Source organism: Canis lupus, chromosome 3 (assembly GCF_011100685.1).
Source record: "Canis lupus familiaris isolate Mischka breed German Shepherd chromosome 3, alternate assembly UU_Cfam_GSD_1.0, whole genome shotgun sequence".
Classification (NCBI taxonomy): domain Eukaryota; kingdom Metazoa; phylum Chordata; class Mammalia; order Carnivora; family Canidae; genus Canis; species Canis lupus.
Genome location: NC_049224.1, coordinates 67,145,390 through 67,172,148, shown reverse-complemented (window position 1 = coordinate 67,172,148; position 26,759 = coordinate 67,145,390). Strand labels below are relative to the sequence as shown.

Below are 26,759 nucleotides of genomic sequence, written 5' to 3'. Positions count from 1 at the left end.
GTCATGATCTCATGGATTGTGGGATTCATCAAGCCCCACATGAGGCTCCTCACTCAGCATGGAGTTGGCTTGGGATTCTCTCTCTTCCTCTCTCTCTGCTCCAGCCTCCATGCTATGCCTCCCCCACCCTACTCCCTGCCGCCTACTCAAACATACAGGTGCTCTCGCTCTCTAAAATAAATAAAATCTTCTTAAAAATAGAATAAAATGAAAGTTGGCTACTGCCACCAATATTTTCATAGTCTATACATATTTCTTTTCAACACATTTTGCAACTTAGAAAGTTGCAAAGAACAGGACACAATGATGAGTTTTTAAAAGCACAGTTAGGTAGATGACTCCCTGTAAATAAGGAACATAATAATCCAATTTCAGATGCCTTCCCATCATGTTTCCTTTGCTTTGCCTTTAATCCATATGTAAAATCTTTGCTTTCTAATATAATTTTGTTCCCCAAAACAGAAGATGAGTACATACTACTACACTGATATAACATTAACTTGGAAACACAGATTTCCAAGATCTTTTGTTACATGACCATATGAAATCAGGCCAGTGACAGAGTATGCAATAAATAATATCCAGGAAAATGTTCACCTTAGAATCTCTTCATTTTACAAATGTAACATTACATGTAACTGCACACTTTATTCTATGATCTCATTCTGAAAAAGAGTATTATAAATACAAGGAAAGGGCTAGAGCTAAACCAAAAGCTAAAAAACTCAACTTTTTATGCTATTAAATCTCAAACATAACACTATAATAATTTTTTTTGCATAAATTCATATAACTTATATAAATGTTTGTTTTTAAATCTTAGGAATTGCATCACAGCACAGTCCAATAGCCCATCTAGTCTAACAGCCTCTCTTTGACAGTGACCAATGGCAGATGCCTCACAGGACAGCATAAACACATAACATAATGTATATAATTATGTGCCACTATACCATTACTCTAGATGGTAGTCAGATTATGTCTTGAAAGAAATGAAAACAATTCTCAACCCCCATCCTTTTCCTGCTCTATAATTTCCTAAAAGGTGATGAGAAACTGCCAATAAAGCACAAATTTAACCATAACATAAGCCAGTGCTTCAGTAACATGGCAACTAAGAAACAATCTCCTAAAAATGAAAAGTTGCGCTCAGAAATAGAACTAAGGTCATCAAAACTTATGATTTCTGAGCACTGGGTATTATGCTAGATGTTGACAAACTGAACTCCAATTAAAAAAAATTTTTTTTAAATTTATGATTTCTAAAGGGGAATTTCAATGAATTGAAAAGCATCTGATTCATTAAATTATAATCATTTATGAACAGAAGAGCAAAATTCAACTAAAGCTTAAAAAAAACTCTCTTACCCAAGTCATCCATTTCATGATATATAATACTATTTTCTAAAAAAAAAGTATTATAAAATTTATATTTTTAACTCTTCAGAGAAACGGTATCCACACCTGTTTTATAATGGTTTTAAAGTAAGGCTTGGATTTATTAAATGTTCATCTAAGTGTGCAAAACCACATAATGAAGAAATTTTGGTTTAGTCCTTCAGGAAGGACTATTTCCTAAATAATTACAGACTAAAAAAAATGCACTATACTTTTAAAGACCTTTGGAGAAGATAATTCTCTTGGTAGTATACTTGGTATTGGTTTAACAATGCTTGTAGTCAGGAAACTATTCCTGACCTAAATCCTCCATGGTATAATTTAAATTCATTTTCTCTTTTTCTGACCTCAAATAGTTGTAGAAGATTAGGTCGTATCATAATATTTTATATATTTAAAAACCCTTACTAACGTCTCCTTTTCCAGGTAACTACATTGCAGGACTATGAACCAACTAACAGTCTTGTATTAAATGCAGTCTTATAATTTCATATGCTGTATATTATAGCCCAAGAGACAGATCTCAAAAATTATTTACCCACCATTTTTACCAATCACTACTCCTCCCCAACATACTCTCTTAAAAACATATTTTACAACAAACGCCAAAAATTTAGAAAGAGAACTTTATGAGAAATGAGAGTAAGGAACAACACACACAAAATTCCACTGCTTTCTTTCCTAGAAACAGAGGATCGCTAATGAAATCTATCTCTCAAAATCTCTAGGGCAGAGCTGAAGCTGCAGTGCAGTATCATAAAATCTGCAGCTGTGCTGCTGTTCTTAACAGTCCATGCTGCTTCCTCAGACCACAGGAAGCCAAAACACACACCATCAGAACAGAACTTACCTGAACATGAACTGGCCAAAGCAGCAGAGCAGTTACAACAGATCAAGCATCAAAACTGTTACTGAAAACATTGTATACATCTTTAAATATGGTCTCCTCGAGCAATGTACTTACTCCAGGAAAGCTGAATCTTTTATGTTTCTAAACATCAACATTTTTGTAAAAATAAAGACTATAGGATAGTCTATGGATAGGATAGCTACCATCCATAAATAAGCATTAATAACTTACTTTTATTGCCCACCAACGCAACCAGCGGCTGAGTTTCTGACTCCTCGCTCACTTTCTTCACCACAGAATACCAGTCTTCCAAATTCTCAAAGCTTTGATAATTTGTAATATCATATACCAAGAGAATTCCCTGTCACAAAAGAGTTACAGAATCTTTGTAAGGTATTTGGCATATGCATGGTAAGTTAAAATAAATTCAAGAAAATTGTATCATAGAGGTAAAAAAGCTTCACAGTCTACAATCCTGCCTGTAACTTTCACGAGGTCAAACATTTAAACCTTTCAATAAATAACCATCTGCTGCTGCTCTTTTTAAATATTTTCAAAAATGGAGATTCCATGACATCCCTTGATAGTCAATTTTAATGTTTAACACAATTTTCTTTAAATGAAATAAGTCGATTTCCTCTTTTGGTCCTCTGTGCATTTGGAGAACAACATGAGAGTATCCTCTTTATAATAACCCTTCATGTACTTGAAGATAGTTAAGTAACTCCTTTACCGTCTCCTTTCCAGAATAAACAAACTCAATTCCTTAAACTTGCCTCAAAGGACCTATTTTCTATCCCTTTAATCATAGTTGTTGGGTTCTTCCCAGGACACACTACATACAGCTTTTTGACATCCTCTTTAAAATGAGCAATGTAAAACTGGACATGATACTGTAATAAGAGCCTGAACAAAGCCAAATATAACAGAGGGATTGCTTCCTGCCTCTTATATATCATATTCCTTTTAATATATCCCATTATTTTGTGTGGGAAGGAGAAGTATGTACATACACAAAAATAACAGTGCCACATTCTTGATTCTCATCCAGTTTGTGGTCAAACACTTAATCAAAGTTCTGCATATAGTGTAAGTCTGGACCCTAATAGCATTATGTCTCCTTCTTCTTAGGTTATAATCATAAATTTTAACTACATTTTTGTACCTACTATGTACCTTGACATATATTTAGACCTTTTCATTAGGCCTTACAGCAATCATGCAACAGTGGTATTCTTATTCTCATTATACTAATAAACAGACATTATAATAACCAAGGTCACACAGCTAGGCAAGTGATGAAGCCAGATATGAATCAAGGGCTGAATGAATATAAAGCGCGCTCATTCATTCTATAAGCATTTGTCTGCCAACTATATGCCAAGCATTGTGCTGGGTCCTAGGGGCATAAATTACAAACCTCAAGACACTGTCTTGCAGCAAGGCCAGGTACGTAAACAGACAAGTATAGAACACACATACCAGTGATATGCCGGTAAATATTAATCAACTGGCTAGGGTTGTGGTAGGGGTACGGAATTTCAGAGTATGATTTGCAGAATTTACCTATTTTTATGGTGTAAATACTCCACTAGGGCCATTTTCAAGCTACTGAGGTCACTTTACTGAGGAGAGCTGGGTAGGACACCACCATATTACACCTGCACCATACAAATACACTAGACATAAATAATTTCAAAAACATAAATAGCAAAAATATATGATAAAATTAGTAAATGATGTATTTGTGTATGTATCTTTGTTTCTAGCATATTTTATGAGTTTATATATAATTTTTAATCATGAATGTATTCAACTGGGTCACAAAAATTTCCAAAAACTTAACGACTGACTTTCTCAAGTCAGTTATAGCATATTACTCTTATAACTTTCTAATACCATGCTCTTTTATTAAATTACACCTGGCTCCCAAGTCACTTAGCTTCCCTGGGCCTCAGGTTGTTTCACCTCTAAAATTAGATCATTAAAAGTAAATGGTCTATAAGATCCCTTCCAGTTTAAATATTCTAAAATTTTTATGCAAAATCACTTGACTGATTCATTTTGATAACTCAGACACCTATCTCTATTTTCCCAAATGCTTTGAAATAATGCCCAACATAGAATTATTTGAAATACTCAGCAAAAGTCCACTTTTCTTATTAAGAATAATGCCACAGGGGTGCCTGGGTAGCTCAGTCAGCTGGGCATCTGACTCCTGGTTTCAGTTCAGGTCATAAGATCAAGCCCCGGGTTGGGCTCCATGTTCCATGGAATCTGCTTGGGATTCTTTCCCTCTTCCTCTTTCTCCCCCTCTGCCTCTCCTGTACACACACGCATCCATGCGCACACACGTGCACTCTCTCTCTCATCCATACGTACATAAAATCTTAAAGAAAAAAAAGAAAAATGCCCCAGAACTGGCTTTTGAAGAAAACTAATCTTCAACCTACTGACTCTATGTCCAGTTGACTTGAATGATACAATATATTGTGTTAAAAGAGCTTTGCCCTGAAAGTCAGATTGTTATTAGATTGCAGTTTTGGCCCTACCACCTGCTGATCTTGGGGAATGCTTCTGTCATTCACCTTTGTAATACTTGCCATGTCTACACGATTATGTGAAGTATAAAAATACTTATTCTTTTTTAAATATTTTATTTATTTATTTATTTATTTGAGAGACAGAGAACAAGAGAAAGCTTGAGTGGGGGGAGAGGTGAATGGAGGAGAGTAGAAGACTCTCTGATGAGTAAGGAGCCTGATGCAGGACTCAATCCCAAGACCCTGGGATCCTGACCTGAACCAAAGGCAGATGCTTAACCAACTGAGCCACTTAAGCACCCCAAAACAGACTTATTTAAAAAAAAAACATGCTACATAATTGCTGGGAATTTCTTATTATTCGAGTAAGAATCACATTTTCAAGGCAACTTTGAGATAGTTTTTACACTCATAGGTTGAGCCGTTGACCTAGGATACCTCTTAAACCTTAAGACTGGGACGCCACTATGGCTCAGTGGTTGAACATCTGCCTTTGGCTCAAGTCGTGATCCTAGTCCTAGGACTGAGTCCCATATCGGGCTCCCCGCATGGAGCCTGCTTTTCCCTCTATCAGTGCCTCTGCCTCTCTCTGTATGTCTCTCATGAATAAATAAATAAAAGCTTTAAAAAAATAAAAAATAATAATAAACCTTAAGATTTTTGTAACTCTTCTAAATCAATATATGAAAATCTTCACCTCAGCATGGGTCAATATGTGAATATGATAGAATATGCAAATAAAATGTGGTCACCATCTGTTTGTTATCAGTACTAGAGCAGAACTACAGAATAAAAATTACATACTACTGGGGCACCCAGGTGGCTCTGTTGATTAAGCCTCTGACTCTTGACCTCAGCTCAGGTCTGCATCTCAGGGTCATGAGTTCAAGTCCCACATTGGATTCCATGCTGGGCATGGAGCCTACTTAAAAAAAAAAAAAAAAAAAAATCAGGGCACCTGGGTGGCTCAGTCCATGAAGTGTCTGCCTTTGACTCAGGTCACTGTCCCAGGGTCCTGGGATGGAGCCCCACATCATACTCCCCTGCTCAGCAGGGATTCCACTTCTTCTTCACTCTCTTCCTCTGCCCCTCCCCCACCACTAGAGCAGGCTCTCTCTCTCCCTCTAATAAATAAAATATTTTTAATTAAATACTACAGGAGTTAATAAACTATGGCCCCAGGTCAAATTTGGCTCAAAGACCATATTTATAAATAAACTTGCATTGAAATATAGTCATACTTATTTGTTTAAGTATCATCAATGGCTGCTTTTATACTACAACTAACTGCAGAACTGAGTAGCTACAACAGAGACAGTATGGCTTGTGAAACCTAAAATATTTTTTATCTGGTTCTCTAAGGAAAAGTTTGCCAATTCCTGATCTAGATCAATGTGTCCTATATTTTTCAGAGAGCAATACTTATGAATCTTCCAGAACTCATAAGAAAGGGAGAAGAATAAATGCCTCTCATTAATCTAACTATCCACCAACCCAAACATCTGTTCACATACTCCAGTCTCAATAACACCTTAACGTAAAAAAAAACGTGATTCCATCTTTGCTCCTAACATGACAATCTTTCATCGGTTCTGACCTACACCAATGAGGTCAAAATCTGAAAAGGGAAAATGAGAAAACCAAAAAGGCATTAAAATACAAAAAAAGTTCTAGAATTTTCAGTTTCAACTCTGACCTGTAAAAAGCCTGGAAGTCGTCACGTCTGTCCTTACAGTAAGAAAAAACCTAGACAAACTAAAAATCAATGACTTTTCTTGAACAAAGCAGAGAGCTGAGTTTGCAGAATAAATCACCACTCTGAAATCTGGGAGTTGGGTGAATCCAAAGAGTCAGAGCCAAAATGAACTTACCTGAAGCAGAAGCCACTATGGCCAGTAAAGGGTGGCAACATTTAAATAACAATTTTGATAAACTGCTGGAGGCTGCGTGTGATCCACTTTGAGAATGAAAAACTGCAAGGCAACACTGTTACGGGGATAAACTCATGGATTTTACCTGCAGAAATCCCATCAGATCCTCCTGGTAAAGCATCAAGAAAGATTGCTCACATGGCTCTGACATGGCAAGGGAGAAATGAACCATTTTAAAATACACCCAGAGTACTATCCATTAAAAAAGGCATACTGTCCAGGAAAAATGCTTAGTCGGTGTCCTATTTCACACAGGGAGAGAACTGGTTCCCATCTCCAGGCCCTTCTAGCCATCCGGTCTCACCCAAGTGGGAAGAGCTAATGAATACCTGTGACAGTCACAGCCAAGGAACACAGGTCCACTATAACACTGTGACTTAATCGTAAGAGTATAGAAAGCTTCCCTGCCTCCATACTTTACCATAACACCAACTGGGATCCAGTGTAATAGTAGTATATTACACTTGAAAGAACTGCAAAACACAAACTTCAAAGGAAGCGTTCTTTGAGAAAGGGGAGAAAAAAACAAAGATATTAGAGGAATTGGATGTCTCTGGCACCTAGAGCCTCAGCAAACATTCAGACAGACCAACTCCTGGCCAATTAACATAAAACCTCACACTAAAGGCCTATTTACCTGAGTTCTTATTACTCTATACATCATATCTCACTTTCAAGAAAAAATTAGAAGACACACTAAAAGGCAGTTTGAAGGAAAAAGCATTAGAACCAGACTCAAATATGATATGGATTTTTGGAATGATCAGATCAGAACTATAAAACAACTATGATAAATATTTTTAAAAAGGTTCCAATGGCTAGGTCATTTCAAAGAGGGCTTTGTGGAACTAAAACCAAGGGCTCTTAACTCTGTGACCAAATATTAGAGTTCTCCATAGGATGTAATAGTGCTATGTTTTCCTGAAGAGATACAAGATTTAGCTGCTTCTATCCAGGACTGGTCAAGTAGGAAAGAAGAAATGTCTTTCAAATATACATTTGTCCTCAGGGCTATTTTGAAGATTATGATTCTGACTTTAGAGGAACTACAGTGATTGGCAGCAGAAGGAAATAAAAATTTAATGACTTAAAAAGTTCCAATGGAAAAGGTAGACAAAATACAAGAACTGATGGATAATGTACACAAAGAGATGGACACACTAAGAATAATAAAAAGGAAATGCTAGATATCAAAACTACTACAACAGAAATGAAGAATGCCATTGATGGGCTCATCAGTAGACTAGACACAGCCTAGGAAAGAATTTGTAAGCTTTAAGGTAACAGAAATTTCCAAAACTGAAATGCAAAGAGAAAAAGAATGAATAAAACAGAACATCAAAAAAACTATGTGACAATTCTGAATGGTATATCATACATGTAACTGTACTACCAGAAGGAGAAAAGAGAATGGAACTTAAATATTTGAAGTAACAATAGCCAAGAAATTTCCATAAATCAATTAAAGACACTAAACCACAGATCTAGAAATCTCAGAAGACAACAAATAGGACAAATGCCAAAAAAATTACATGTAGGCACACCATATATTCAAACTAACACAAAACACTACGAGGGGCACCTTGGTCGCTCAGTCGGTTAGGTGTCTAACTCTTGATTTTGGTTCAGATCATGATCTCAGGGTCATGAGATCGGCATGGAGCCTGCTTAAGATTCTCTCTTCCTCTCCCTCTGCTTGCCAACCCTCCCCCACAGCCTCTCACTCACACATGTTCTCGCTCTCTCTTAAAACAAATAAACTGGGATCCCTTGGTGGCTCAGCAGTTTAGTGCCTGCCTTCGGCCCAGGGCGTGATCCTGGAGTCCCAGGATCGAATCCCATATCGGACTCCTTTAGTGCCTGCCTTTGGCCCAGGGCGTGATCCTGGAGTCCCAGGATCGAATCCCATATTGGACTCCTTGCCTGCTTCTCCTTCTGCCTGTATCTCTGCTTCTCTCCCTCTCTCTGTGTCTCTCATGAATAAATAAATAAAAAGCTTAAAAAAAAAAAAACAAATAAACTAAGAGAAAAATCTTAAAAGATGCCTGGGGTGAGAGAAGGGTTGATGAGAGGAACTACTACGTTATCTCTAGAGGAACATGGATAAGAATTACAGAACAGAGAAACTATATAAGAAAAGAAAGGAGCGAAATATTTAAAATGTTGAAAAAGGAAAGGACCAATCTAGAATTGTATATGTAAAATTATGCTTCATAAGTGAGAGAGACATAGACTTTCTCAAAATAAACAAAACCTGAGGGACTTCATAGCTAGCAAACCTACTCTGAACAAACATTAAAAGAGGCCCTCAGGTAGAGACAAATGATATGGGTCAGAAACTGATTTCTATATAAAGAATGGAAGAGCATCAGAAAAGGAGTAAGTAAAGGTAAAATAAAAGCATTTTTTTATTCTTAGATTATATAAAATACAACTTTTTTTAAATACAACTTTTTAAAGCCATAGTAATAACAATGTATTGAATAATTACAGCATATGGGTGAATGAAATGAATGACAGCCATGTCATAAAGGATGGGGGATGGATTAAGAATATGCTTTTATCAAGTATCTGAACTATACAGGCAAAGCAATACAGTGCCATGTGAAGGTGGACTTAACCTAGTTAAAAATATATATATTTGGAAACTCCAAGGCAATTGCTTAAAAAAAAAAAAAAAGCGTTTAACTAATAGGCTAAGAGTTAAAATGCTCAAATAAAACAATGAAAACTTTAAAAGACTAGCACAAGAAATAGAAAACAAGTATGACAGAAATTAACCAACCTGTATCAATAATCACTTTAAATGTGAATGGTCTAAATATACCAATTAAAGGCCAGGATGCCAGAGGATACGAAAAAACAAGATTCAAGATTCAACTATACACTGCCCAAAGGAAATTCACTTTAAATATAAAGACACAATTAAAAGTAAAGGGATCGGGAAATACCATGCTAGCACTACTGATAACAAAACTGGAATATTCTATTCATATTTATTTCAGACAAAACAGACTTCGGAATAAGGAAAGGTATTAAGTATAAAACCCGGCATAATGATAAAGGGGTCAATTTTCCAAGAATGCGTAACAACCCTTTATGAATATACATCTAACAACAGAGTATCAAAATATGTAATGCCGAAACTGATAGAACTATAAATCCACAGATCCATTAGTACTGTTGGAGACATCAATGCACTTTTTTTCACTGACTGATACATTAAGCAAGCAGATAATAAGTAACTCACATGAAACATTCACCAAAACAGACTACATTCTGGGCCATAAATCATACTTTAACAAATTTATAAAACTAGAAATAATACCAAGCATGTTCTGAAACTACAAAGGAATTAAGCTAGAAATCAATAACAGAAAGATAGCTGGAAAAACTCAAAACCTTTGGTAATTAAACATCATGCTTCTAAATAACACATGGATCAAAAAAAAAGTTTCAAGATAAGTTTTAAAATATCTTAAATTAATAAAAACACAACCTATCAATACTTGTGGGATATAGCAAAAACAGTGGGTAGAGGAAAATGTATAGCATTGAATGTACATACTAGAAAAGAAAAAAAAAAACATCAATAATCTAAGTTCTTACTTGAAGAAACTGAGGAAAAGCAATTTAAGCTTAATGAAAGCAGATCAAAAAACTCACAAGAACTAAAGCAGAGATCAAGTAAATTTAAAAGAAGAAAATAATAGAAAAAATCAACAACACCAAAAGATAGTAAACCTCCATAGCCAGGTTAACCAAAAAAAAAAAAAAAAAAAGAGAGAGAGAGAGAGGAGGGAACAGAAAATGCAAATTAATGAGGAGCCATCCCACAAACATTAAAAGAATAGCAAGGGAGTAATATAAACAACTCTTACCGCCAAAAATTTGATCACATAGATGAAAGGGACCAATTCTTTGAAAGACACGAACTACCAAAACTCATACAAGCAGGCACTGACCCCCGCCAAGGCCTCTACACACCAGCTTCAATATACCAAAGTCAGACCTCTGAGTACTCACCTTTTCAGGAGCCTATAACACAAGCACCCTCAAAGCCCTGAATCTCTCACCACATCCATCAATCAGGACCTCCTCTGACTGCTTCCAGAAAACTATCAGAATCTTCTCAGCCACAAGAAAGTATAACACCCTCAGAAATGTAACAACTTGGCAACAACTGAAGCAATCTACTAGGAACGGCTGGAAGTAATTTTCTTGGCAACCCTGTGGCCATCGAAACCCATCTCCCAGTCTCATGTCCCCAATGCACTTTTATCACCGCACTTTTATCACCTATCTGCCATTCATCTTTCTCCTGTGTCTTTTCCCCATGCTGCCCCATGCTTGCTCTTCCCGATTTACCCTCCAACTGTTTCCCTTCATCCCAAATCTTTTTGCTGTGACTTTTGGAAATCAGATTTCAAGCTTAATACATCCTTCTATATCTTCAAATTCTTCAACAAAAATTCCCTATATTTTCTATGCCTTAACTTCACCTTTTCCCCTTGCAATTCCTAAAAGATTCCCACCCCTTCTCTTCATAAACCTCAACTTTTAGTAAATATTACATAAAGTTTCTTTATACAGTTCTTTGTTTTCATCTATTTTACTTATCACCATATCTAACGAACATGATGAGCCATTAACCAGATAGCATTTTCAAAGGAATACTGAAGTCTTAAAGGACAATACTTAACTACTGTAAATTTTTGTACGGATTTAGTTCTGAAATTTAACAGGCACAGTACACAGACAACTACTTAACCTTGCCCAAAATGAAAGGTTCCCAGTTCCCATAATCCAGGTACTTTTTTTCTCCCTGATTTGTATGACAATCTACTTTAGCTTTTAATAATATGTGGAAATAGGTTAAATCATATAGATGGTACCATAGTCCTTACCATATATACACTTTGCTGAAAAAGTACAACTTGTAGGAAGAAACACTAATGCAAGAGAGGTCTGTATAATCAGTTATAAGTTGGCAAATATCCAACTAAAAAAATGCACAGTAAAAGACAGCAGAGGGTCTCAGAGAGTCCAGCTTTGAGATGCACTCTCCGCAGCTGCCATACAGGCAGCCAAATCCTTTTGTTGGTAGCTAACAGGCTGCCTCATCTGTGTGGGGCACTGGCACACAATAGTAGTTATGTTCTGCCTCACAAATGACTACACTTCATTGAGTTTATACTCAGTAGGGCAGTGTTTGCAAACCACTTAGATTCCAGGACGGAAAGAGCTACAAAAATGAAACACCCAGTCCTTCTCTGAGGTTTGTTATTAGCCTCTGTTAGCCACAGGTTACAGGGCACTAAACACTATGTACTGTGTGTTTGCTCGTAACCACTATGAAAAATAGCCTATAACATCTTTCTGAAGACTCCTAGAAAATTTTAAGTTAATTTAAAATCTGGGAATTTAACTGGGAAATACTTCAATTCTTAGAACTAGTTCTTGTCAAAATACCTCACTAATTCTTTCTTGGGTGTCAATCCAATTTTGTTTCAACCAACACTATTCAATAGACGACTACTAAAGTTTAATCCTACTGGGGGGAAAATGTGAACAGGGTACAATAATCAGTTCTATTTGAATCTAAGTCCATTCCCAGCCCACCAATAAGCTTCTTAACGTTAAGAAATGCTTTAAGGAAAATAGATTCACTAGCTTAATAGCCCAGATATGCATATGATAATTCTTTCTATATACAATACATAGAGAACCTAAAGTAAAATCTTAAATAATACATTAAACTGATGTCCTCAAAACAGTCTGTCAAAACATCATTTCTTGGCAGCCTGGGTGGCTCAGCGGTTTAGCGCCTCTTTCAGCCCAGGGCGTGATCCTGGAGACCCGAAATCGAGTCCTACATCAGGCTCCCTGCATGGAGCCTGCTTCTCCCTCTGCCTGTGTCTCTGCCTCTCTCTCTCTCTCTCTCTCTCTCTCTGTCTCTCATGAATAAATAAATAAAATCTTAAAAAATCATTTCTGAATGATTTCTATCCTGTGGCACATAGACCAAAATGCAAAGGACTCATGAATAATATAAGCATCTACAAGAACTCCAGAAGCAGTACCGATCAACTTTGAGGAATAATTATATTATTATATAATATAAAGCTATTAAGTATAGCTTAATATTGGAATGTTTTTGAAATCAATGTTTTTGAAAAGTAACATCCCCCCCTCCAATTTATGGTAGTAAATTGTCATCAGAGTTTCTCTGGTTTAGATAAAAAATTTACCTATATTTTACCAAATAAATTGTTGGTAAATGTATTTTATGTATTTTCCATAATCTAATTTAGAATCTCTGAAAAGCAGAGAAAATTTATTATATTATCATTCATTTATGATAATTAATTTTATCATCTCAGAATTCCTAGTTTCCTGGTAGAATTTCATGAAAATGTTCATGAACTCAGAAATACTGTACTTATGTTATTATTCAATAATACAGGGTATATACTCTTATTATATCCACAGAAATTGTGAAGTATAAACAATATAAGGCACCATCAAGAGAAAAAATTGTCATATGTACCTTCAAAACAGAAATATTAGACAAGTTATAAGAAGGAATATAACATGCTCTCTCTCACAGAAGAGAATATAGACATTTTACTAAACTCAGGTCCTCTCAAAAAAGATGAAATTTTTAAAAATTTCTACAAATTTGACCAATAAAGTCTGCTGATTTTAAGCAGTTACATAATAGCATAAAATACTGCAAAAAAATGATTTAAAAGAATGGCCACCTAACATTGTGAGTGCAATAAATGCCACTGATTATATACTTTTATAGTGGTTAATTTTATATCATGTCAATTTCACATCAACATTAATTTTATATACAATTTTATATTAAGCAAATAATAAATAAATCAAATAATAAATTTTTAAATGATGTAGAGGTAAAATTAAGAGAATCCAAATCACGAGCATTATATTCCCTCAATTTTTAGTGAAAAAAAAAAATTTGTTCATTGAATTTTATAGTATTATTTGCTTTGAGATTCATAAAATCTTCCTGTTCTAGAAGAGGAACTCGTTCTAGATAATCTATAAACAATAAAAAGTCATTTTATTTGACATTGAGAGTCAAATATTATGAGAAGCTTGACTAACCTAATGCATTTTTTTAAATCCAATACGAACCTTTAAAGGTAGACTTTAATGGACAAAGAGGAAAGAGATTATTTTATCAAATAGGTGAGTGAAAGAAAGAACTGTGACTTCCACAAATCTCTGTCCAGCAATTTTTCTTTATCTTAATATCTACTTTGAATGTAATCAGTTTAAAATAGAAAAAATTAAACAACGAAAAAGCCAGACACAAAAATTTGAGGTATATCTTTTAAGAGAAAAACAAACATGCATAAATATCAAATGTTATGGTCACAAGCAAAAATCCTAAATGAGCAGGAAGATTTTCCAGGAGACAAAGGACAGCATAGAAGTGGCATAGGAAAAGTAATCCTAAGAGCCAAATCTATTTGTCAATAATGCAAAAAAACAAAATTCTGGGGCCTTCACATATGATTTAGAACCATATGAGCTTCATTTATCCTCCTCTAAATGTTTTAGAAAATAACTCAGAATCTATTTTCCATCCAAAATGAAGGCCATCATATAAGTAAAGCATTAAACTTCATACAGAACAGTGCTTAACATTCTGTCTTTGTCTCCTGGACTCCTCAGAAACAACAGTTTCACAGAAGCAAGGTAAGACTCTCCCACTTAAAACATTTAAATCCAATAAAGACCTAAAGAAGGATTATGACTATTATCCCCTCTAATGCCTCATGACAGTGTAAAAGACACACAGTAGAGTGGAAGAATAAGCAAAAATAAATAGCAGGTCAATAATTAACTTTTTGAAGTATATCACTATCATGCATATTTTCTATTGGTATAATAATTTAACAGCTTATAAATTATGTCTATATAAACTCATGCTGCCTAAGAATTTTGTCATATTATTATTTAAGCAGTTTTTCTCCGCCTACATAGATTTTCTTCTGAAAAGACATCATTATCATGTAAAAATATTGTTATGTGCTTCATATATAGAATTATTCATAGTTTGCTTATCCAATATACTGATATGTATTAAATCTGAAGAACTATAAATATTTAGTAAACTAATTCATAGCACAAAAATATATAAATATGCTTTTTGTCCTTATAACTTAAAATGAAATTTCCCCTTCTATATTTTTCATTCAGTTTACACATTCTGAAAGCAGTCTCTATAACCAAATCAGCTAATAAATATAAAATATCACCTATCACTACATTTACTGAACTGCTGATAAAAATATCTAGCAATATAAGGAAGCATAGGAAAGCTATTAGAGTCACACCAATTCCCTGACCCAAATCATTTCAACTATAATTTGGGGAGGATGAAACCAAAGGATTAGCACAAAGATAAAATCAGTTTCTCTAACATATCAGATAAAAATCAAGTTATAAAGAGTGTGTGTATGTGTGTGTGTGTACCCAGTTATATGTGCTTGTGAGAGGAGTATTTTCAGTATTGGAATAATCATAGAATTTACATCGTACCTGTGCTCCATAGATATATTTATCCAACATCTTGCCTCCTATTGTCTGTCCTCCTATATCCCAAACTTGAAGAGTAACATTCAAGTTTCCTTAAATATAAAAACAAGAATACAGAAAAGGTAAGTAAGAAAATAAGAAATGAATACAGTTTCAGGAAATACTAAGTCACAATGATAAACTGTGTAGCTAATTTGCCTTTTATTCTGCATGGTCAGATATTTGGAATTGTGAAACAATATCAAAAGAAATCATAATGGGGAATTTAGGTTTACGCATTTACCCCATTTCTATAGAACCAAATTTATAATCACCTTCAAAACAACAACAACAAAAAGCTTTAATTCATAATCTACTCAAAACTTTTAAAAAAGTTCTCTTAAACAGAGAACGGAATGATAAAACACTTGTACAGTGGGTAAAAAACTAGACATTAAAAATAAACTTTATATACTAACCTACCCTGTAGCACATAATGAATTTTACTATAAACTCTAAACTCTATACGTTCTAATACAGATTAATAAGACTACAAAAATGGACCCAGAGTTTCAACTTAAATTGATGAACTTCTAAAATTTAAATGTCACTTATGATATGGAATAGAAAACATAATTTTTAAAACTACATGTTTTCAAATTTAACCTATAAAATATAAACACATACGATAGCCCTCTTCCTAACAAGTATAGGATACATACCCAGTATATCACTAAATATTATGAAGCATTTGTAATCGTTTAAAGCATTTCCATTGAAACAAATTATAACATGTGCTTCAAAGCCTTCATAATGCTGGAACAAATCTCCACACAATCATTACAAAAGCATTTAGAAATACTAAAAAGCAATCTTTAAAATTCTTATGTCTATTTTTTAAAATATTTGGATGATACAAAAATTTACTAGATAAGCTATTTTCTCTTATAAATGCATAACCCCAGAAGTTAAAGACCATGTCCAACATACTTTTTAGTTTAACATTTCAAAGTATTTCTCCTAATAAAATAATGCAATTTTTTCCACAAGTAGACAAAGCCTCAACTAGCACCTTCAAAACAAGCTCCCATACTAAAAAAGAAACCTTTCTGAATGATTTGCAATCAAAAAAGCTTAAAACAAAAATGTAAGGCACTAAAAAAAATGTGTTTGCTTCAAAAACAATAAAAAAAAGATTATAGACCTGAATTTTTATGCCAATGCCAAACATTAAAATCAGAGAATGTTAGTCACACCATTTAACTGAAAAGCAAGTACAACACTGGATTAACCAGGCAAGTTTTACCCTTAACTCTAAGTTGTGTTGGGTTTGTATTACAATCTTTCCATTATTTTGAGATAGGTCTCTGCTTCAGCCAACGTGCTGAGATTTACATGAGGAACTTCCATTAGCATTAATGAGAGTTCCTGAAGTTTATCACCCATCATCATTCCCACATACACACACTTTCAACGCTCACAGACTAATGCAAAAATGTTCTTAAAGCTCTGTGAAGACGAAAACCAAAATGTCACAGATCAAGTAAGACTTATTCAACAACTGGGATAAACCCACTTACTGAAAAAATCTAAATTTTTCATGTTTCAAAGCTGATCTCATTCTCCTATGACACTGTCTCAAATTAAGCAGGTGAGAAAGGACTAGCAGTCACTAGCAGTATGTTAAATCTCTTCTGAGGCCCCTAGATAAATAGGCAGTACTCTATTCATTTTACTTGCACACTCTTTACAGTCATTTGTTTACTTCAAAAAAAAAAAAAACAGTGCTTAACAATATAACTTTCTTACAGTAAGACCGTACGCAACACTTCATAAAAGGCACTGACTCCCATTTTCTTCAAGGCCAATAAATCTTATCCCTTAGCTTCATATCAAAAATTAGAAAGCTTTTCTTCCTTTAAATTCTGACAGATCCCATCTAAATTAGTTATTGCGAACACCTTAGCTACAATTTTACGAACATGATATTCATATTTCCAAATCCTGACTACATCACTTCAAGACTAAATCATTTATTCAGTTGCCTCCCATCTGAGAAGTTTATATTTATATCATGTGTTGCAGGGTTTTTTTTAATTTATATCTTTCTAAATAAACACTGTTGTTGTTGGCTTATTTTTTTAATATACATATTCTAGTGCCTCAGAAATAAAAATAGTTATGTATTACTGATAACCCACAAAACTAGCCAAAAAAAGCACTTTTGCCATCATTATAGCTTCAACAAATGATACTAACTTCATAGTTATTTCATATGTCTAGGAACATATTTTTAACTTCCACATTTGAATTTTAGACTTATTAACACATAAAAATAAAAATAAACGGGTTCTCTATTTGGGAAACAAAAATCACATAAAGATGGAACTCCAATCAATATTCATTTTATTTTTTTTTTCAATATTCATTTTAATTTCCCCAAACATAAATATAAAAAGTCTCCATGTATATTTTCAAAATGACATAGCTAATAACCTATTAAAGAGTATTCAAATAATCAATACTATAAAATTTTTAAAAAATCAAGAACCCATCTAATATAAATTTCCAACTAACAAAGAACATTAAGGAAACTGTCCACAATATAATCTCAAATGCAAAATGCTACAAAATTCCTGTTTCTCGGTAAGAAATGACATGTAACCAAGGGAAAAAAAAACAAAATAAATGAGGTGACAAAATACAGGTAAGTTGCTTTTGGTATGAATCAAAGCCACCAAGAGGATTCAACAGTGACCTTGTAAAAGTACACTTGGTGCCTTGGTTAACCTTACTTAAAGTGCTGCATAGTCAAGATGGAACTAAAAACACAAGTCTGCCCACTTCTTGTGCTAAAGACTTAGAAATCCTTTTCACAGTAGAACGCTGTTTACTGGACTGTACCCACAAGCTTCCTGAAAGTATTTTGACTAAGGCTCTTAAGAAGCTCTATCAGCAGAATCTCTGACTAACAGATACACTATTTTAAGCAGTAAACTCTGCACAGTGGTTGCATCCAGACTATACAGCATACCGGAACATGAAATATACTAAAATGGATGAATATTTACAAAGTAATGACCTTGAAAACTTGCATGAAGAGAATGTCAATAGATGGACAGGAGGTATTCACCTCTAACAATCTGAATGGACAGAAGACTTACTAGAATACTTAACAAACATTAGATTCACCCAGTATGCTCTTTACTTTAAATTCAATAATGCTGCCTCTGATGTTTTAGCAAATGATACAAATATTAATCATCCTAATTTGACACTTACAATGAATTAAAATTAAGGTTAAAATACATAAAGTTTATACTATGCACCTTGTAATTTATTTATCTCATTTCTCAATGTACTTACTATATAAAATCAAGTCACATTAAAACAATTTTTTCGGGCAGCCTAGGTGGCTCAGAGGTTTAGCACCGCCTTCAGCCCAGGGTGTGATCCTGGAGACCCGGGATCAAGTCCCACGTTGGGCTCCCTACATGGAGCCTACTTCTCCCTCTGCCTGTGTCTCTGCCTCTCTCTCTCTCTCTCTCTCTCTGTGTGTCTCTCATGAATAAATCAATAAAATCAAAAAAAAAAATTTTTTTTTCCTACTGATATTGCTAACACAATTTTGAATCCATTAAGTAACATAAAACCAATTGCCTTAAAAAAAAATTTTTTTTTTCTGGAACTTACCCATCAAAATAAAACTTAATCAGGAATTCATTAAAATATACATTTGTTAAGAATATAAATTTCCTAACATTTTTAATGCAAGTATTTTCTAACTCTAAAATATTATACTATAAATTTTGATTTCAAAAATACCAAATATTTTTTACAAAGTAATCAAAACTTCAAAATGGGTAGTATTGTGCAACAGATGAGAAATCAGTATATGTATCACCTACATAAAATGTTCAAAATCTGTCCTAAAATAGTTTTAATGATTGAATGGTGCTTGTTGCCTTTGAACTAAAAAAAGTCAGAAAAATGAAATAATATTAATGGTACAGAAAGCTGATGCTCTTGCTAATTAGCAACAAAAACAACAGTCAATAACTAAATGTATATATTAAGGTTCTCTGTGTACAACTAGCATCTCTGAGACAACTGTTGCAATAAATAAGCTTTCAGCATGTACATTATATATTTTGTGCATGTATTCTTCTAGTGACCTCTATAAATACTCTGAATGTAGCATTAACCTATCCAAACAAATGAGAATAATAAAAATAAAATGAGATTTTTCAGTTTTGAATACATTAAAAGGAAATACAAATGAAACAAAATATACATATGTTTCTCATTAAGCCTCTTGCTGAACAATAACATAGTAATAGAAAGTTGGAATTCTTTTCTCATACTGTATCTTTCAATTTATTTTTCATTGGTAGCTGAATATAGACAATCACAAAATATAATAGAGCATATTACTAGTAAGATATGCAGAATACTTTCAATTACCAAGAGTTTTCATTAGCTGCTCTAAAACTTTCATGGAGAATTTTCTGACAGATGGGGTGTTTGAGAGGTTAACATATTTCAATAATATTGGAATTTATTAAACCCCTTCCCACTATATCACTCATGCTCCAGTATATGAATCTGACACTACACTTGCAACCGTTTTTATTCAAATGTGTTTCCTCAGAGAGGAGAGGGATGGACTGGTTTAGAAAGTCAATCAAGATAAACTGCTTTTAATAAAATACTTTAAACATATAATTTAACCATCACAAATGAATGGACAGAGCATTTTAAAGCCCCAATTGTTCAGAAACTAACTTAAAACAGAAACCACTCTCTTTTTGTTATTATTTCCCTGTATTTCCCACAAAATGTGCTGCAACTGGCATCTAAATAGTTTCTTTGCATGGTGAACTGAAACATCTTGAATGCTCAAACTGTATTTTTATGAGTGCCTAGGGACCCTAAATTTTAGTGGTCTATTAAATGCCAGCAATTTCATGCTGCCTTGCATAAAACAGCATTCACATATTAGAGCACAGAAGTTCCATAGCTACATTATACTTCTGTTCCAACTTTCTCTCGAACAAAAAACTGAAGCAGAGGCTAATCAAAATAATATTTTAAAAAAATAATCCTTTCCAGTCTTTTCACATTTAGTTTACATGATATCTGTTTATAACTGTATAGCATTTGATTTTTTTTAAACTTCTTAGAATTTTATAAGCAACTATTGTTTATCCTTGAAAAATGTGTGGAGTGGTCAAAAACAGCGGGAAAGTAGGGGAATATATAAACTTTTCTCTCACACCCATGGACAGTATGTCTTCATGGTAGATGCTAATTAAAGCTAATCTAAGATAGATTTGCTAATTATATATATTTTCATGCAGATGCAGCCCCCAAATTTATTTTACACATTTCTGTTATTGTAAGATATGTACCATTTTCTATGTTAAGAGTTTTTACTCTCTTACCTGGAAGTGTTATCCTTCTCAAAAAGAAATCCAGTCCTATAGTTTGTTTGTACTGTTTCCCAAAAGTTTCTTGAGCAAAGCACGTAGCTAAGGAGGTCTAAAAAAATTGATGCACAGAATATCAAAATTAATGACTCTGTTTTAAAAATATAAACATAAAATCATTACTAAACCTTACTAAATAATCTTAGTAGTTACACTACCATTAATCCAACAAACAACTTTAAGCAGTTCTCATCAGTTACAAAGGGAGGAGAGACTTAACACTTCACCAGGTAAATTTCACTTGCCAACAGCTATCAGTGGGAACAAAAGACTAATCTGTTAGATCTCCTTAAATCCCTTGATAGTCAAGCTCCTTCTCCTTGCTAGAAATTAGAATTTGAGATTTATCAACAAGAAAAGTAAAACAACACAACTAAAGATCTGAATCCTATATATCAATATAAATCAGTTTAACACAAATTTCAAAGAACTCTAAATTTCATGTCTGAGGTTAAATATTCTGAATATCTGTGCTCTCAGCCAAAAATAAGAAGTACTAATTAAAAGGGGAAAACCTATTCATAAAATTTTTCTTTTTTCCCTACAAAAAAAGTATCTTTAAATGTCTAATTTTTCTCTAAATTAAAGATGTTAAATGAAAATGATCCTACAGTATGATTGAGATAATATTTATCTTTAAAATTTAAAAGTCAGTACTTTTAAGACTAATATTAGCAAAGTAAGTATTTTCCATCCAACAACCATAAAGATTAATGAATACTATAACCAGAACACACATACATAGATCTACACTTTTTTTTTTAATAAAGTTGTATTCAAAACTCAGGAGTACCGTTTCCTATCAAAGAAGAATTAAAATCATTCTGGTAACAACTGAAATAATAACTTAAAAGCTTCTTAAACATTTGAAATGCACTATTTGTAAACTTCACCAAAAAGAAGAAAGGCAGCTTCAAGAGAAGCTTTCATGCTCTTTAAGAAAGACTACCCAAGTGAAAATAGCCCTTTTCTATTTTAAAAGTTAAAATTAGATGTCAATTCCCAAAATAATGAAAACTAAAATAAAATTTCCAAAATAGCTTAGTATAATTAATTATGACATAAGTACAGCAATGCAAAAGAAAACTTGGCCAAATTTCAATTCCTTCAAACAAAAAACCTAAAATTCCTTTGGACACAAAAGCCATATTTTTCACACAGATGACAATTTGTACATCCTAACTCTAATTCTTTTATTAAATATTCAGCATTTGTAATAATTGAGATATATTGCCAAATATTTATTGAGCACCATAAGAAAGATGTTCTCCTAAGCACTTAGAAATAAACTCACTACACCCAAATGAATATTTCTTTGGCTTCCTGAAGCATGTAACAATAATATAAAAACTAAGAGACTGGAATAAAAAAAGGTAAGCATTCTTTTTTAAAACTTTTTGGGTTTCATTTAGCTTTATTTATGCCATTGAACTTGTTTAACTTAGGGTACAGAATCTTCTGTTAAGAGGCTCAGAGTTACAGAGAAAAATAATTGCCACTATTTATTACAGATATTTCAAAATGTTTAATATAGAGATGGTAGATAAAGTTCTACAAGACAAAGAGAAACTCAAGGTACAAGTAACAGCATAGTGCCATTTAAGGTAATTTTTCACTTTCACGTAAGGTTCTCGGAGTTCAGTACTTTTATATTAATGAATATTTTAAAAATCCAAGGGTTCTTTTTTTGGAAATAGGACTTTGAGATTCTGAAAGCCTTACCCTCACACTTTTGAGGCAAACATAAAACTAAGATTTTTGATTAGAATAAAGTATAATCTGTCAAAAGCAGGGGGCTTGGGAACACAGAATATTAAAATGGGTTCTTATACCATTTCTAGACATACCATAAAAATTAAACAGAGAATCAACTGAATCAGTGGTAGGCACTTCCTCTTCAATACTCTAGACTCTCTGGCCTCTTTCACATTCAATAATTTCTCTCAAGTCATTATATAAATACCCTTCTTAAATAATTGTGAGGTGAACAATCATCTACCATATCTGAAACATCTTTATCTGATCCTTTACATTGTTTTGCTTGGTGAGCTCCTGCTAACAATTTTTACCATACTACATTTACTAATACAAAAAAAAAAAAAAAGACCAAGAAAGAATATTTTGCCTCAAAAAATCTTAAGAAATATGTAATAAAATCAAAAGTATGAATCAAAACAGAAAGAAACAGAAACACATGTTACTAGGAGGAGGAGCAAAATTTCTCTTGGAGAAACTGTTAATGATGATTATCTCAATACTCGATTGCTCCCGTCAATGTGTATTTAAAGTCAACATGTACTTAAATGTCATTAAGTTAAAACTGACAAGAAAAACTAATGCTAGAAAATATAGCCACGAGTTCAATCAGGATACAAATAAGAATGAAATGAAAGAGGCTGAATTCATATAAGGATAGTAAAGGAAATAGAATGGGACTGTTGGTAGCTGCCAATAACTTGAGAGCTGAATAGGGTATGGCAAAGAAAAAAGCTTGATACACAAATAATGAAAAAAGGTTAGGTTTCTGACTTTGGTATCTGAAAATCTCTGGCAGAAAACGCCTTTACAGTTTTAAAAGAGATTAGTTAAGATGATAAAGACTAAATCAGAACCCCATAGAGAGTTATCACTCTTACCCTTTTAAGCAGAATGATAGTCCTAATTCAACAATATGGAAGAGAAAGAAATCATGTCTTGTCCTACACTAGACAGAATTTTAGACAGATGAAAACCCACAATTATTCACACTAAATTAGCAAAGAGAAGAAAACATAGAACAGGCTAAATAAAAAACCCAGATACAAGGTGATGAACAAACTTCAACTAGTAACACATGTATGAAACTGATACATACTGGGAGAAAAAAAGAAATTAACAGAAGCTTAAAGAATTATGATAGAATGTAGGGTAATGGGCAATTTTTTGTCTCTTTTAACAACCGTTATCAGTGCTATAGATCGTCGTGGTAATTTTAAGCAGAAAACAAATTCATTTATGAGTTGACCGTAAAAGGATTTAGGAAATGAAAAAATCAGAAGGTATTCGAAAGAAAATCGAATAATAAAAATACTGTGCAAATACACCTTAAAATTTTTATTGAATAAGAGTGTTAGAAACAATGGTGATTTATCTAAAACAACCGAACCATTCAAAAAGTTGCTTCCCCAAAACCTTTAAAGGTCATCAGAGCATATTAGGTTTGCTTTCCCTCAGCAACAAAAAGCAGTGACAAAATATCCTCCGGGAAGGCAAGAAGGAAATAACAGAATGCTCCAAATTTTGCACACGAAGGACCCCTCTCCCAGGTGCCCTAGGATCTCAAGTCTCAGAAACCACGACAGGAGCGGCTCTGCAAGGGCCAACCGCCAGGGAGACGCAAGGAGCAGCCGTCACCACGGAAACCACGGTCCAGGCTGCACCAGTAACCGGGAATCGTGACGCCGGAAACCGGTCACCACAACAACCTGCGCTTCTGGGGACTCTGGCTGGGAACAGGGAGGGAAGAAGAAAAGGAGACGGACTTTAGCAATATTCCCAGAAGCAGTGTTGGCGCCTGGGACAGAAGCGACAGGTGTGAAGACACCCGGGGCAGAGGCGCTTCACTCCATGGGGGGGGGGGGCGGTCGTTGACCCTTCCGAGGTCCCACGGACCCTCCCCCAAAGAGCCAGCATCCAGAGATGAGGATCCCATTTCCGGAGCTCCACAACCCAGAGTTAAAGACCCTATAGCCCAGCATGTAAGCAGCCTGGATGTCGGAGAGCCCCGGGCACTCAGTGTCCTTTATTCAGCCCAGCCGGCACCAACCCCCAGGCCCTAAAGTAGGACCCCCCGCCGTCCGGGGCGCAGCTCTACCCGCAGCATCCAGCCCCCTAGCTGGAGCTCGACGGGTATCTGCGGAATGAATGCTTGTGCCGACAGGTGCTGTGCCAGGAGCAAGGACCAACAGGTACGATGCCATAAAAACAGCAACTAGCGTTCACTGAGCGCGCAACCATGTCCTGAAACCTTTACGTGGGTTTTCACGTTTCACGTGTATTTTTGCACACCTCGCCCTTGGAGGCGATCCCTGGCAATACCCACCTGACCGCTGGAGCACAAGGAGGTCAGCGAGTTTGCCCTCCAATGTCCCGACCCGCTAGGGAAAGGAGCCCCAGTGGTCACCCAGGGAATGGGATTCCGGAGCCAAGTCCTCGCGAGCTGCCAGCGCAGGGGAGGTGCGAGAAGCCGTCAAGGGGCCGGAGGGGGGAGGGGGAGGGGGAGGGCCCGGCATCGGGGGCGGGGGGGGGGGGCGGCGGCGAAGTGTGCCCTGGACTAAAGTAAAAAGGGGTGAGATGCCTTGGCAGGTCCTTGCCAGTCCCCGGGGGCGAAGAGCTGGGGAGCCTCCCGGAGGGCGATGCTGGCCCGACTCGAACAAGTAGGAGTTCGCGATCCAGGCGGGGAGGTGGGAAGTGACTTTTTTTTTTTCCTTTTTTTTTTTTTTTTTTTTTTTTAATGTAAGGGGAGCTGGACAGCTCTCCTCAGCCTTCACCGGCGCCGACTGGATGCCTGGCCCCAGGCCACCTCCAGGCTGGCGGGCCCCGGCCCCGGCCCCGGCGGTAATGAGGCGACGCCGAGCGGCGGGGAGGAGGCGGGGGGTGCCGGGGTTCCTGCAGCCCGGGGACGGCGGGCCCGCTGGAGGACTGACCTTCCCGGAGGTGCCGTCCCCCAGCACGACGATTTTCAGTTGCCGGTCCTGGCTCTCCTCCTCCGAGTCCGACATGGTGTCCCGGGAACCAGGCCCGCTCCCCCACCCCCACCCCCACCCCCACCCCGAGGTAGAGGGAGGAAGGGTAGGGGGGGTCTCCGGGGGCGGGAGGAGAGGAGGACGGGCGGCAGTGGGGGCAGGACCCCCCGCCCGGGTGTCTCAGCGGCCGCTGGACGTAACTAGGGTGAATCACTCTCCGGGCGCCATCTTGCCCGCCTCTCCGCCCCTCCCCCCGCGCGCCGCCCCGCCCCCCGCGCGCTACGTCAGTCGCGCTCCCCCGCCTCTGCGCCAACCCGCGCCGACGCGAGCCGCCCTGGCAAGCCGGCCCATTCGCCGGCCTGGGATGGGGGAGGCGTTCGAGCCCAGCAGGGCGACACGGGCGTTAGTCCCGCAGGGGCGGCTGCGAAGAATAAAAGTAAAATGTAGCACTGTAACCAGGTAGGAAAACAGGAGCCGAGTGGCATTCGGATGTTCTATCATATTCCGTGTTTCCATCACCCCCTGAGCAGGTCCCCCACTGAAGCGAATGGTTTAGCCCGACGGGGGGGCGTGGACGCCTGGGACGCGCGCCACGGTTGCCATGGAAGCCGGGAGGAGGAGGAGAGGCGGAGGGGCGGGGCCTGTCTCCGGGCGCCCGGGAAGCGGGGTGCAGCGCGCGCAGCACCCGGCAGGGGCTCCCGGAGCTGGTCCCGGCGCCTGGGGGTCGCGCCCCGGGAGGAGCGTGGCCGCCGCGGAGGTTGCTGAGGACCTGTCCGCCTGCGGGAAAGCACCTTGAGTGGCCTTCAGTTTAACAGAGCTCTGGCTCTGCCTCTGGTTTTGACGTCTCAAACCGTGGATTCTCTGGACACAACAGAATTGGATGGTTCATTCATCAAGCAAGTAACCTAGAGCAGCAGTTCTCAAAGTGTGATCCGGAGAACCCTTGGGGGGGGGGCTCCAATAAAGTAAAAATATATATATTATTTTCATAATACTACCCTTTTTTTTTTTTTTTTTTTTTTGCCTTCTTCGCGTTCATTCTCTCACGAGTAGAAGTTTTCCCGGGGATGCATGATGTCTATGATGTCATTGCTCTGGCAGTTAAGGAAGCAGGTGCTTGTTACAGAGTTAAGACTTTTTTTTTTTTTTAAGATTTTATTTATTTAAAAAATAAAGAGAGGCAGAGACACAAGCAGGCTCCATGCAGGGAGCCCGACCTGGGGCTGATTCCAGGTCTTCAGGATCAGGCCCGGGCTGAAGGCGGTGCTAAA

At 36.4% G+C, this 26,759-nt stretch overlaps 1 protein-coding gene and 1 pseudogene across 4 annotated transcripts in view; one reads left to right on the top strand and one right to left on the bottom strand.

The window, feature by feature from the left end:
* The window catches only part of RAB28 (RAB28, member RAS oncogene family), a 136,823-nt gene extending 111,069 nt beyond the window's left edge, over window positions 1-25,754 (bottom strand). For all 4 annotated transcript variants that reach the window (XR_005357237.1, XM_038533375.1, XM_038533374.1 and 1 more), the window contains exons 1-4: window positions 25,450-25,754; window positions 20,720-20,816; window positions 15,300-15,388; window positions 2,480-2,609 (exon numbers count right to left, since the gene is read on the bottom strand). Coding sequence is in view for 3 of the 4 variants with exons in the window: in XM_038533375.1 (XP_038389303.1) it covers window positions 2,480-2,609; window positions 15,300-15,388; window positions 20,720-20,816; window positions 25,450-25,524 (391 nt within the window). In the remaining variant the exon portion in view is untranslated. The remainder of the gene's footprint in view (window positions 1-2,479; window positions 2,610-15,299; window positions 15,389-20,719; window positions 20,817-25,449) is intronic.
* LOC119871360 lies at window positions 7,543-7,659 on the top strand (annotated as a pseudogene).
* Window positions 25,755-26,759: the final 1,005 nt, after the last annotated feature.